This window comes from Mus caroli, chromosome 5 (assembly GCF_900094665.2).
Source record: "Mus caroli chromosome 5, CAROLI_EIJ_v1.1, whole genome shotgun sequence".
NCBI classification, from domain to species: Eukaryota; Metazoa; Chordata; class Mammalia; order Rodentia; family Muridae; genus Mus; species Mus caroli.
Window position 1 is genome coordinate 95,527,263 of NC_034574.1, and position 14,018 is coordinate 95,541,280.

The 14,018-nt window shown below is 41.8% G+C and overlaps 1 protein-coding gene across 3 annotated transcripts in view; it reads left to right on the forward strand.

Annotated features, from left to right (window-relative positions):
* The window catches only part of Arhgap24 (Rho GTPase activating protein 24), a 400,247-nt gene that overhangs the window by 164,077 nt on the left and 222,152 nt on the right, over positions 1 to 14,018 (forward strand). For 2 of the 3 annotated variants that reach the window (XM_029477119.1, XM_021162468.2), the window contains one exon: positions 5,112 to 5,199. In XM_029477119.1, coding sequence (XP_029332979.1) covers positions 5,112 to 5,199 — 88 coding nt within the window. Of the gene's footprint in view, positions 1 to 4,512; positions 4,594 to 5,111; positions 5,200 to 14,018 lie in introns of those variants that run through there. The other variant, XM_021162469.2, reaches the window with a different exon arrangement.

The window sequence follows — 14,018 nt, forward strand, 5'->3', positions numbered from 1 at the left end:
AGAGAGAGAGAGAGAGAGAGAGAGAGAGAGAGAGAGAGCCTACTAAGCCACTATTTGGTTCTTCCTGTCTTCTGAACAGCTGACGTTTCTTCTCCTATGAGAAATAACAAATGCTGTAAAATGGTTGTGTGCAAGGTAGTGCCTAGCAGTGGACTGAGAAGGGTCAGAAGTTGACTGTACTCCTCTCCAAATAAGGACTGGTAAACAGGCCAAGGACTTTCCACCCTGTGCTCTGGGGGGTCTGAAATGATGCCGGTGGGACAATTGCATCCTGGTGCGAGGAGAGGACTGTATGAAGAGGGATTTCCCCAGGCTGCCATCTCTCTGAATGCCTTTCGCACTATGGATTTTCTCCAAAACAAAAGGGGTAATGTAAAGTTAGGTATTCTTTGCCAACTTGAAAATTGGGCTTCTTTGAAACCTCAGAGGTTTGTAAATTCCTCCTAGGGGGTCATTGGGAGATTATTTCTCTGTCTTTCCCTGAAGCTGTGGCTTGCTTAAACAAAACTGTGCACTCTCTCCCAGTTTTAGGTCAAGAAGTTGGAAAACAAGGGCTAGCGGGGATGAGCTCAGAAAGATTCTAGGAGGATAGTGAACCCTTACCCCAAGCTTTTGGGGACTCTCTGTGTCCCTGGCAGGTGGCTGTTAGTTTTGTCTAGCTCAGATTTCATGAGGCCCCTGGTATCTGTGTATCACATCTCTGTGAATTGCTTCTCTATTTTAAAGACCCTGTGATTAGGATCTGGGCTCACTCAAACAGTCTAGGATAATCTCTTATTGGAATACTTAATTTGATTCCATCTGCAGAGGCTCTCTTCTTTTAGCATTTTTTATTAGATATTTTCTTCATTTACATTTCAAATGCTATCCCAAAGGTCCCCTATATCCTCCACCCCACCCTGCTCCCCTTCCCACCCACTCCTACTTCTTGGCCCTGGCATTCCCCTGTACTGGGGCATATAAAGTTTGCAAGACCACGGGGCCTCTCTTCCCAATGATGGCCAACTAGGCCATCTTCTGTTACCTATGCAGCTAGAGACATGAGCTCTCTTCTGATGAATTAACCCTTCCAGGGTCTAGGGATCAGGCACTGCTATCTTTGGGAGGCCATTATTCAAGTCCTCTTGCACAACAGCAAAAACAGGCAACACATCTCAGTGTTTTTAAAATTTTATTTATTTACTTGTTTATCTACTTACTTACTTATTCATTTCACATCCCCCTCAATGCCCTCTTCCCAAATTTTCCCCTTCCCTTCTCCTGCCAGCAGGTGGGGGCCCCCTGAGTATCCCCCACCCCCACCCCCACCCCATCCTGGCACTTCAAATCTCTTCGAGGCTAAGCTCTGCATAGATTTTTTAAAAATTCAATTAAATACTAATTCAAGCAAGCATGAACCTTTACTATAAATTGTAAGGTTGAGTGAGTTCAGAAGCCCAGTACCCAGGCACCCGCCTGAGACAGTAAGTGGCTCTCTGCTCTCTACCATATTCCTGGCCTGGAGCACTGTCTGCCCCCCAACCCCCCACCTGACTTTTTTCCCCAGACTAAATTCCAAAGGAAAAATCCCTATGTCTATTTTCAATAACATCTAACCTTACTCTGATCTCTTGTGGCTTTGGCTCCCAGGTCTGATATTAACTAGAGATGAGATTTCATTTTAATAGCAAGTTAAGCTGAAGTCAAAAGTGCCAGCGTATTTCTCTCAATTCTTTTTCTTTTGCCAACACTAAGCTGCCAAACTATGAAAGATGGTGTTTACCACGTTGAATTTTGAAGTTGCAGTGATTCTACTTAGTAGGGGTTTCTATTCCCGCACAAGCACCATGACCAAGAAGCAAGTTGGGGAGGAAAGGGTTTATTCAGCTTACACTTCCACATTGCTGTTGATCACCGAAGGAAGTCAGGAGTGGAACTCAAGCAGGTCAGGAAGCAGGAGCTGATGCAGAGGCCTTGGAGGGACGTTACTTACTGACTTGCCTCCCCTGGCTTGCTCAGCTTGCTTTCTTATAGAAGCCAGTACTACCATCCTAGAGATGGTGCCATCTACAATGGGCCCTCCCATCCATGATTACTAGTTGAGAAAATGCCTTACAGCTGGATCTCATGGAGGCATTTCCTTAAGGCAGGCTCCTTTCTCTGTGATAACTCCAGCTTGTGCCAAGTTGACACACAAAACCAGCCAGTATAGATACTATATGAAAATGTTATACCTATTGGAGATAAACATAAATATAATTGCAATCTGAATATGATAGTTTTTAGCATGTGATTATTGCCACATATTCTCAACCATCGGAATTGTTACACCCTCTTCCTGCATCTGAGCCTCTTTTTCCTTTTAGACCACTGAAGCTTGTGGTGCAGCAGGTTGAACATCATGCTAAGGTATAGAGCCCTGACAGAGAAAATATGGACCCTTGTATTCTGGATGCATTGCAATTCGTGATCCCAGCAAGAAGTCAATGACATCATTCGCAAATGAGGTTTATGAGACAAATAAGGCATCAGGAAATATTATGAGGGTTAATGAAACTAACGGAGCTGAAATCAGAGAGGAATACAGCCCTTCATAATTCTCTGGGAGATGTGAAACTTTAAAGACCAGAACTAACCATTGTCATTCAATACAAGCCCAGGAGGGAACTCAGGGATGACTGTAATTTTCTGTGCCAAACTATATAGAACTAGGCTCAAGTAAAAGACCACTTGGACTAAGTATTACCTGAGAGAAGTAGATGATATATATAACACAGAGGATAGAATCCTGGGCTTTCGAGTCCAGTGTATTTTTGAATATGACTTTTAAATTATAATTTATTTATTTTAGTTATGTGTGTCCATGGGTGGTGGCCTTGCACGCATTACAGGAGTCTGCAGAGGCTCTCTGAGCAGGATCCCTTGCATTGGGAGCTATAGGCAATTGTAAGCTGCTTTGGAAGGGGTGCTAGGAAGCAAACATATATCCTCTCCAAGAACAATGCACACCCATAACCCCCAAGCCATCTCTCCAGCCAGAATCCGGCTTCACTACACCAAGGGTATACATTTACTCAACAGTGTGCTTACTGTGTTTTAATTCTATGCTGGTGCCATGCTGGGCACCAGTGGTAAATTGAGAATCAATCAATATAAATATATGTTGTGTCTATCAAATGACCTGGGAGATACTATCTTAGTGTGGTGGGAACATAATAGGATTTATAGAAAAGCCATTACCTAGATCATAGGAAACCCACAGAAATGTAGCTTAGAGAAATGGGTGGGACATAGTCATGGAGGTCTTCATTCTGGAACAAATGAAAGCCACAAGCTACTTTATGTAGGAAAGGAGGGGTTAAACGTGTGTTCCTAAAGGATACTCAGATTGTGTTGATACTAGATTGAAAGATGCTAAAAGCATTGTACAGATCCCAATGAAGGTGTGGGGCATTGGCATTAAAGGTGGTACTTACTGGCACAAAGCAGAGTGGGCCAGCAGCAAACAGGGGCAGAATATAAACAAGCATTTCCATAGCTGTCGTGTGCAAGGTAGTGAAGGATGCTGCATGACATTCAGATACGGAACTCACGCTGAGGACTAAATTAAATTGCATTTTAATTTTAACTTAATTTAATTGAGTTTAAAATACCTTTGAAATACACGATTAGAAATGCCAAATAAGCTCTCAGATTTGTAGTCTAAGAGGGAGAACAGTTATTATAGATAAACTGATATTAAAGGGCTCGTAGTTGGTTATTGACGTCATGGGTGTGGAGGAATGTGAGCTATCAGATAAAGAATTGCCAGAAGAGATGGACTCATTAGACAAATATATGAAAAATTCTAATGCTGCAAGGGAAACTAAAGTCAGCAAATGAGACTCAAATAACAGAGATGCAAGGGAAAATCCTGAAGAAAACCAGAACAGAAAAAAAAAAAGTGCTTCAAGAACCAGTGGTCAGAGCTCAATGTCGTGGTACACACCTTTAATCCCAGCACTTGGGAGGCAGAGACAGGTGAATCTTTGAGTTCAAGGCCAGCCTGGTCTGCTTAGTGAGTTCTAGGACAGTCAAAGCTACATGGCGAGACCCTGTTTCGACAAGACAAAACAAAAGAAAGAAAAAGAAAAGAAACAGTTGCCTATAGATTGAAGTTTCACTGAGGACTGAACACTGTCGAGGATGTAGCTCTCGATGAGTCTCCTATCCTGAACCACTGGTGCAAAGACAGGGTGATGAAGGTTTATATGAATAAATGATTCAGTACTGGCATCTAGATAAAGAGAAAATAGGATGTAATACGGAAAAAGTTATTCAGAACAAGTTTAAAAAGTGGAATGGGCATTTATATGTGTCTAAACTGGTAGGAATGATCCACCAAAGAGAGAAAAACCTAACAGAAGGGACAATCAAAAATCTCAGTCTGTTTTTGCCATAACAGAATGGTTATGTACCATAACAGAATGCCTGAGACTGGGGAATGCCTGAGACTGGGGAATTTATAATGAACAGAAATCTATTGGTTCGCAGTTCTGGATGCTGTAAAGGTCACCTTCAGGGAGCCAGCATCTTCTCACTGTGTCTCCCTGTGGTGGAAGGCAGAGAGAAGAGGTAAAACTACAACTTCACTCACTCTCCTAATGGCCAACATGACCTAACTCCCCCAAACACTGCATGTGTATTACATTTCTGATCTTGGGCTCACATAAGCAACTGTGGCACAAGAGGAGGACAATTTGAAATTTTACTAAGTTTCTTTAAACGTGTCACTTTAATTTTTACAACCATGAACTGGAGGAAAATAATACTGACTGCTTTAGATTAGTCTAACCATTGAATATTACAGTGTTGGTAGAATGCTCCATAAATTTGATGGCACACCATCCACATCATAAATTGATACATAAAATGATCCCAGATGTTGTCTAATGCACATGAGCTACTCAAAAATATGTACTAAAGGTAAATGAATATAACTCTGGCTTATGGAATTTGATTGCCATAAACATGAGGGTGTTTGGAATACATGACTGCTTACCGGGTTGCAGACACCCAGCAATTCAGATGCTCAGTGCTGCTGCTATGTGTTTTTGCTGCTATGTTGATGTTTGGGGCATTTGTGTTTGCAGGGGACTATTTTTCTGCATGGAAATAAAGTCATTGAGCATCCGTGTAATGAAGAAAACCCAGGAAAGTTCCTTTTCGAAGTAGTTCCAGGTAAGATAAATTTTCTGTTTTGATTACATTCTTGCTGTTCTGTGTCGAGGCAAGTGAAAATGTGTCAGACTGGTTTTAATCGTTGATTCTGGCTGAAAATTGAGAGGGCAAGCATTTATTTGGCTATCATCCACACAGGCAATGGTCCCACATCTATACAAGAGGATGTGTGTACACACACACACACACACACACACACACACACACACACACGGCTGCAGAATGATTCAGTTGCCCATGAGACTCTTGATTTGACCAGAATTGATCAACCTGTGTCGTAACGGACTGTGTAACACGAGTCTTATTTTACAGGGATGCTGTGATGGAAACTTGATACAGTGTTACTGGTCAAATGTGTTACCAGAGGATTATCTGATAAATTCCCTTGCAAAAAAATTCTTTTTGAAACCTTTTCTACTAAAAATTTTTTTCAGTGGCCAAGCAGGCATTATTACAGTTCTGTCTCCACTGTGTTCCCAAACAGCGGCTCACACATGTTTGGCTGTGGAACTGAGGACGTGTCTATCAGGGCATCCAGGCTCAATATCTGCCACATCTGTTCATGTTTCTTAGTTATTGGCTCCCATCCATTTTAGTGTGGTGGTGCCATATTTAAATCTAAGAATAGCCCCAGAATTGCTCTCCCAAGGCCACTGTCTACATCATTGATCAGTTCTTTTGCATCTCCTTATACCTTGATAAAAGCAGAAAAGAGTTAAGAATGCAGTTTTTTAATCAAGCTGGACAACCCGGTTGATGTGATGTTGATACTGATTTCAAAGCAGTGTAGGCTGGGTGTGTATTGATTTGTGTGTGCGATATGTAATTTGTATCAATACTGCTGGCGTAAAAGCAGCCAATCAAACAGTTTTTCCCCAGATTTATAAGGCCTGGGAATCTAAAGTGTGCGAGCGAGCGTATTTTCCCCCTCAATGAAAACAGCTGTAGCCTGGAGTTCACCAGGCTCAAGATGGAATCCATGACTAACTGTTAATTGAAGCAGCTCAAGTGCAGAAAGGTTAGTCAGATGTGTTGTGTTATTTGTTTCCCCCCAGGGAGAACACATTGTAAGAAACCTGACTCTTGTTTGTCCTGTTAAAGCCCTTTTGTTCTTACTTCTTAGAGGAATGTCCCTTATGGAGCTAGAGCCCAGATGTTGCAGAGGCTTTGAAGTATCCCTAGAGGAAATTTCTTTCGCTATTTATTCTCTCACACCAGGGCCCATTGGTTTTTAAACCACCTTTGGTATTAAATGGATGGCTTTGGCTTTTTATGTCCAGCCATGATGCTAGGGGTCTACCTACCCAGTCAGTCTACCGGCTGCCCATAGATCTCAGCTCGTTGAGAAGCCTCGGGTGTAAGACAGATAGACTTGAGCCTGTGTTAGGCAGTGCATGCCTTCAGGTCTTTCCAATATGCCGTGGCTGGGCACAGGTGTTACAGACAGTGCACATGCTGTAGGTAGGGCCTGTGACACTGAAGGCTATGTGATGAGAAATCTGAAGTTGTCTTTTGAAAACATTTCAGGATATTCAGCCTCGCTGGTATGTTCCTAGTCCTACTTACAGTGAGCTCACGGTCGAGACAGGGTGCTGTCTAAATCCTCAAGGCAATTCACAGAACGCTGTGAATTGAGATTTATAATTCTGAACGTTTATAGAGTGTGGAGAGACTTGTGCCATTTGAGCTTGGGAAAGGAAGCTGGAAGCATTCATGCAACAGAGAGTCAAGTGTCTTTGTCACACACCTCAGTAATGGGCTTTATCTCTGCAGCCTTGAGACAGAGTGACATTTCCAGTCATGTGCCTTGGTACCCAGTATAAGAATATGGAGATCTATTGAACATAAGTAACATAAGATTTTTGCAAAATTAGGATTATTTACAAACAACAAGATACTTGATCTATCTTTTCAAACGGGAATGACAATATAGTATCTTTCAGATTTTTCCAATTGTGAAATATTTTAACATGGAAATTGAGGGGTTACAATGGAATATTTTCATCAATCAGAAATTGAAGAAAGGAGGGATTATATATGTATGGCTGGCACTTTGTATGATATATATGTAATATATATCATACATATGATAATATATGATATAGATCATATACATGATAATATAAATGATAGAGATATCATTCATATATATGTGTGTGAATTCATATATGTATATGAATGACAAGTCTGTATTCTACATTGGTCCTTTCTGTAATATATTCAGTTTTTACTTTGAGAAACCTACCCTACACACTACACATAATGAGTACAGACCCAACACACCTGTCTTTATGGACAAAATGTCAAAGTCTAAGTACCCAAGATGTGTTACTGAATAAGAGACACTTAAGTTCTCTAATCCCATTGACTCATGATGACTACCAGCAAAGCTCAGGAGAGCCTCCAGCAAGCTCCTCCCTATTTATTCTAACACTACAAGCATGTGTGCCCATTGGATGAGAACAGTTTACCTTCCTGTGCCATATATGTCTTTAGAACATATTCCCATATAGGAAACTTTGGTTTTGTTTGTTATTGCATTACTTTGAAATGTCTAAAACTAAAAATATTAAGAGAAATCAACAATTTTCAACAGAATATGGAAACTGGCATCTTTGTATATTACAAATTTATATTCATTTGCATATCATATTTCTACACATATTTTAAACTTGTAAAAGCTTAGCTGAGAAAACAATCTACCATAAATTAGCGTGGATTTTTTAATGGATTTATTATCCATGAAATGATTTATCTTTTTGAATAGTGCCACAAGTTACAACATCTCACTTTAGTCTTTCCAATTTCTCCACTTGCTTTTCCAAAAAGTAAAATAAAATATAAATGTCAGCCAAATTGGCAAATTTGAAGAATACATGGTCAGATGTGCCAAACTTTAGGCCGGAGTGAACATTTATGTCCAAGTACTAAGCTTTTGGGAAATGTGATTGAGAAAGGAATGTTGGCAGGTTTTTACTGTACAGTCCTTGAAGAAAGAAAATGTAGCTGTTCTCTGCTTCTTAAAATGTGTTTGGACTGAGTTTTCCTTGTTTTGTTAACAAAATGGATAGAATTGTGAATGGAGCAATGATGCACTGATTTTCTCAGAATAACCTCTCAGAAGAGTAGAGGGAAAAGAGACTCAGAGCTAATGATGGCCAAAGAGGAAAAGAAATCTCAATCTGAGTGCAGGGTCCCCAATGGAAGAGTTGGAGAAAGGACTGAAGGAGCTGAGGGGGGTTGCAGCCCCGTGGAGGGACCAACAGTGTCACCTGGCCAGACCCGCAGAGCTCCTGGGGACTGGACCACCAAGCAAAGAATGCACATGGAGTGACTCAGAGCTCTAGCTGCATATGTGGCAAAGGATGGCCTTGTTGGACATCAGTGGGAGGAGCGGCCCTTGGGCCTGAGGGTTTCAATGCCCCAATGTAGGGGAATGCCAGGGAGGGAAGACGGGAGTGGTAAGCACCCTCATAGAGGCAGTGGGAGGAGGTAAGTGATAGGGGGCTCCAGAGGGGAAACCTGGAAAGGTGATAACATTTGAAATGTAAATAAAGAAAATATGCAATAAAAGAAAAAAAAAACATTAACAAGAAAATCAAAAAAGAAAAAGAAAAAATAATCAGACTCCCACTGCAATACTTATTATACAATTTCTTTCATAATGCAATGATTAAATCTCATGCATTTGTGGAACCTAAAAAAAAGAAGTCTAACACTCAGTGTAGGCAGGAAGCTGCCTCTAGGCTTTTGAACTGTTGGCCTCACCCAGCTGTGTGTGGGCTATGATGGTGGTAGAGACTGCTACTCCAATGCAACAATGTTGCGCCATTGGCTGTGTTGGCTATGGTGTTGGTAGAGACTGCCCCTCTAATGTAACAAGGTTGCGCCATTGCTGCTCCAACTCTCGGACTCTTGTGGCTAAGTGGAAGGAAATCTTGCATGCTTCCTTCTCTTCCTTGGATGTCTCTGGATGTCGAACTGGTATGTGGGTGCTGTTACTGGAATACAGTACCTCACATGCTCCTCTCCAAATGTTGATACTACCATGGGGTGGATTCATGGGTTTTCCATGTCTCTGGGATTGGCAATGCACCCCCATGGCAGGGTATACCTACCCGTTGTGGACATGGTCCTTTTGGATGGTTTACAGGAGGAGTTATTGTCAAGCTGCTTTCTTTCTGAGTACTTAGGAACCAGCACATTCATGGTCTCGGTCTGCAAAGGGAGGGAAACAGGCTGTTTTCCTGTTCTCCATCCCCTGCCTTTCATGGTGGGCCACCAGCTGCAGTACACAGCAAAGCTAGTGCCAGCTTCAGATTGCATCAGGAGGTCTCAAGTTGGGAGGGGTAGGAAAATTTCAAAATGTATAATCTGTGCCTTTGTGCCTTCCAAACTTCCTAATAAGTTATTATATTGATTTTATGTGATGAGTGCTTTGTCTGCATGTATGTACATGTGACATGTGTATGCCTGCTGCCTTTGGAGGCGAGAAGACACTAGATCTCCTAGAACTTTAATTATGAATGGTTGGTTGTAAGCTGCCATGTGAGTGCTGGGAACCAAAGCTGGGTTCTTTGCAAGAGTAGCAAGTGTTCCTAAGTACTGAGCCACCTCTCTCTCCCAGCTTTCTTGACTTTCTATACATAGTGTCCAGCCTTGCATATCCCTCAACAGTTTGTGCCTATCAGTAAGCCACTCTACAGAAAGCATACCCAGTTTTCTAGTGTTGCCTTGTAACAACCATTGCAGGACTCCAACTCTAATTCGCTTTCTGTCAGAGATTGGAAAGACACAGCTCTGTACAACATTTCCTGGACAGCTCCATCTCTAACCTGATTTCTGTAGGGAGTTTGGAAGGTATGTGGCTCCGTACAATATCAGTGGTGAGTCAGGGTCAGAGCTCCATCTCTGACTTGATTCTGTTCATAAGCTTGGAAGGATTGTGGCTCCGGACAGAACCACTGGGCTTTTCAACTTAGAATCTGGAGGCTTAGCAGCACAATTTTCTTCAAGCCTGAGGCCTTCAAGTCAACTCCAGGATAATGTGGAAGATAGATGTTTTATCTATAAGTATTTATAATTATAAATATAGATATTATAATTATAGATGTTATAATTATTGTATAGATTATTTACCTATAATTTTAAATCACATTTCTGGGAAACCTCGTGATGGAGAGTAATCTTAGGATTCTTGCTGGGAGTGCTCTCTGGAGATGGCTCACCTGAGGGAGAATGGGGATAGCATACTGGGACAGGCAGAGGAACTGCCACTGGAACTGAGGTCTTACCTCAGCCTGCAGAGCTCTGAAAGTGGAATGCCCCTCAGGTTTGTTCAGACAGAGGATCTGGCTTTTATTTCCTAAGATCAACTATTCCTTGCTTATAGAAAAAGATATATTCAGGCAAGGTAATTTCCTGATGTGCTAGAGAACATTCCATGTTCTTTTTTTGGCAGGAATCATTTCACTTAATCCCTACCATCCTTGATACATACATGAAGAAATGGTCCCCAGAAAGATAACTCACTAAAGCTGACACTAACTACATTAACCAGCATCTATAAATATGCCCATACATTCATCTATTTGTGTGTGAGTTTGTATATGCATGTGAAATAGTACGTTGCTGATTTGCAGGCAAAGTTTCAAGAGACCAAAATAAATGTTTATAAAGGTAATTATGAGGACATAAAATGAGCTGGCATTTTATATTATGAGCCAATGTATTAGAATCTGGACCGTATTTTCCAGAAGCGAGGCCTGTGAAGTTACTTGTTTTGAACTGAAACAGATAAACAGGAGTCTCTCCTCCGCTCATCCACTAAGAATGGGAGTTTGGACCCTTGAAGTGAGAGTAGGCATTTTAATCTATTTAAAACTGTTTACACATTTAAATGCATCATGAGGATGAACACTAAGTAAAGTTTCCCAGCTACAAACCTATTGCAAGCATCTCTAAAGTCACAGCATGGTGTCATGATGATGGAGAATTAAAACACACTTCCCAGAAGTGGTCTTAACCTGTTAGGAATAACTGTCACCAAGTTAATGTCCTGTGAGACCTCAAAGCCCAGTTCTCTTCCTTAGACAATACACACTGAATGAACTGCTGCCAGGTTCTTTCTGCATGCCCTGTATGCACTGGGTAAGAGACTGCCCATTGTCTAGCCACCAAGAAACACGTGTGATATGAGATCACACTGGGAATCAGTCTTCCAACCAAGCAGAGACCATTATTGATCTTATAGGTTATTACCAGCCTCCCAGACTCTCACCTCCCCATCTGGGATCAGTTCCCAAAGGCTGACTTAACTGGTCCTTGTCCATAGAGAACAAAGAAGAGGTGGAAACAGGAGGAAATGGGAGGAGGAATAGAGAAATAATTCCAGAAACAGAAAGGCCAATGTGATCCATCTGCAGTGAGGTTCAGTCAAAATCCTTCAGGAAGAGAACAAGTTACCAATTACTTCACCTTTCATCGCCGCCATGCCGATTATCTCCAATGCCCTCACACAAGCGTGAGAATCCTTCACATTTATGATAACAACGTATCAATCCTAACTGCTTTGCAAGATTTCACAGGAGCTAAGTGAACAGCTAGTAAACCCGGGGATTCAGAAAATAGAATAAGTGCACTACAGCTCCTTTTTCTTTCTTTTCCTTTGCTTTTTAACCAAAAGTGTGTCTCCTTGTGCAAACTTTTGACTCTGTAAACATGCCCTCCAATGACGGACCTGGTTTAGATCCAGGCCAAAAGACGTTTGTAATCACAGCAATCACTGTCCTTCCATGGCTGGTTCTGTATTTAGCTGTTTACTTCTCTCTACTTCCTGCCCCGTCCTGTAACAGGCTCACATAAACAGGATCAGCTTTCCACTGTTTCTTGTTCCTGGCTAGCATAAGAAGTGTTTGTTGTCAGTCAGACCTTAGCTCCCCAGTTTGTTTTTTCTTCTTCTTGCCCCACAATGTGAAACTCCTTGGCTCTCTGTCACACATGTACAAGACCATGTTTGCTAGCTAGAACACTTCATAGGTCTGGAGTCTGCAAACGTTTTTCTTTACCAAAGTTCGAATCTGCTCAGACAGTCACTACAGCTGTGTTACGTTACAAGCCAACCGAGAAACAAATAGTTCTGACAGATGTTCATGGGTGTCTCTGGGAAAGAAAATACTTGGCTAATTTTCTGGTTTAGGAAGGTGATTATGTAACATCGCCAGTGGAAGTTTACCAGTTATGTCTGTGTTTGTGACTGCTGGGTTGAACACATGACATCATTTGATATATTAACTTACTATCATTTCAAAGCAGAAGTCACAGGCTTCGGAGATGATGGCTCGTTGATTAGTAGATCTTGCTGTTCTTCCAGAGGACCCAAGTTTGATTACCAGCACTCATTTTGGGTGGCTCACAACTCCAGTGATTCCAGCACCAGGGGAATGCAATGCCTCTGACTTCTGCATCACCCCAACATGTACACACACATGCTCACACGCAGATACACACATGTGCATAATAAAAGATAAAATAAAATGTATAAAGCAAGCCAACATCTTACATATATTTTATATGTAAGTATGGGGATAGTTTGGGTTTTATTTTTAATTATGTGCATTTATGTGTGTCTGTGTACATTAGGTCAGTGCCTGTAGAAAACAGAGAGGGCATTGGATCCTCTGGAACTGTAGTTATAAGCAGTTGTGAGCTGCCAGACAAAGATCCTGGGAACTGAACTTGGGTCTTCAGCAAGAGCAGGATATGTTCTTAACCACTGAGCAATCTCTCCAGTGCTACAGGGAAACTTTCAGTAAGTGGCTTAATGTAAGATTTGGTCATTGTCTTGATCACTATTTAATATGCTGCCAAGGCATCTACTTGGACAATAGCGGCTGTGTCTTAAACTCCCCCTCCCCCTTCATCTCACCACTATGTTAAAACCACTCAGTTGCATTTGTCCCTGAACTGGCAGTTACCATCTCTGTCTGCCCAGTTCTGTAGGCAGCTCGCAGTCTTCCTGGAATGTTCAGACCATCTAGGGTAGGAGTTGCTTACGCTATAAAAGCTGTATGTTCGCAAGTGCTCCGAACATGAAGTCAATACATTGTTTCAATCTGCATGCGGGGGGCCACTCTATATTCTTTACCTTAGAACAAGTTTGCTGGATTTTGTTTTGCTTCCCAGTTCTCTTCCTACATAAAATGCCTTGCAGTGTGACTTTGGAGGGGGCTCTTTGAGTGGCAGAAAGAGAATGCTTTGGATGCTTTTTCATGCTTTGATATTCTTGCTTGTGTCATTTGAACGAGTGGGCATTTATAGCTTTTATGAGCCGTGTGTGCACATGGACACTCAGGAGATATGTCTGCAGGGACTATATTTCTACACTGTGGGCATGCTTCTCCAATCCCCATCACTCTGTGCTAGAGCAAAGATCAGTGAACATTTTCTGGAAAGAACCAGAATTAATACCACAGGTTTTTCAGACCTAGGGTCTCTGCCCCCGCTGCTCTGCTCTGCTATAGTAACACAGTAGTATAGTAATGAGTGTGTCTGGCTAGGTCCCAATAAAACTTTGTTCATCAACTCTTGAATGTGGCCCCAGACAATGTATTTGCCAGTAACTGGTCCACCATCCCATACTAGGAAAGCTAAGGTGAGGAGGATCGCCTTAAGTTTGAGTCCACTTACTGTGATACATGTGAAACCCAGAGCAGTCTGGGCTACAGTGTGACCTTGTCTTACATACAAACAAAATAGCAGGTTGAGAAGATACCTCAGTTGGTAAAGTGTTTCCTGGTGAGCTCTAAGACCTGAGTCTG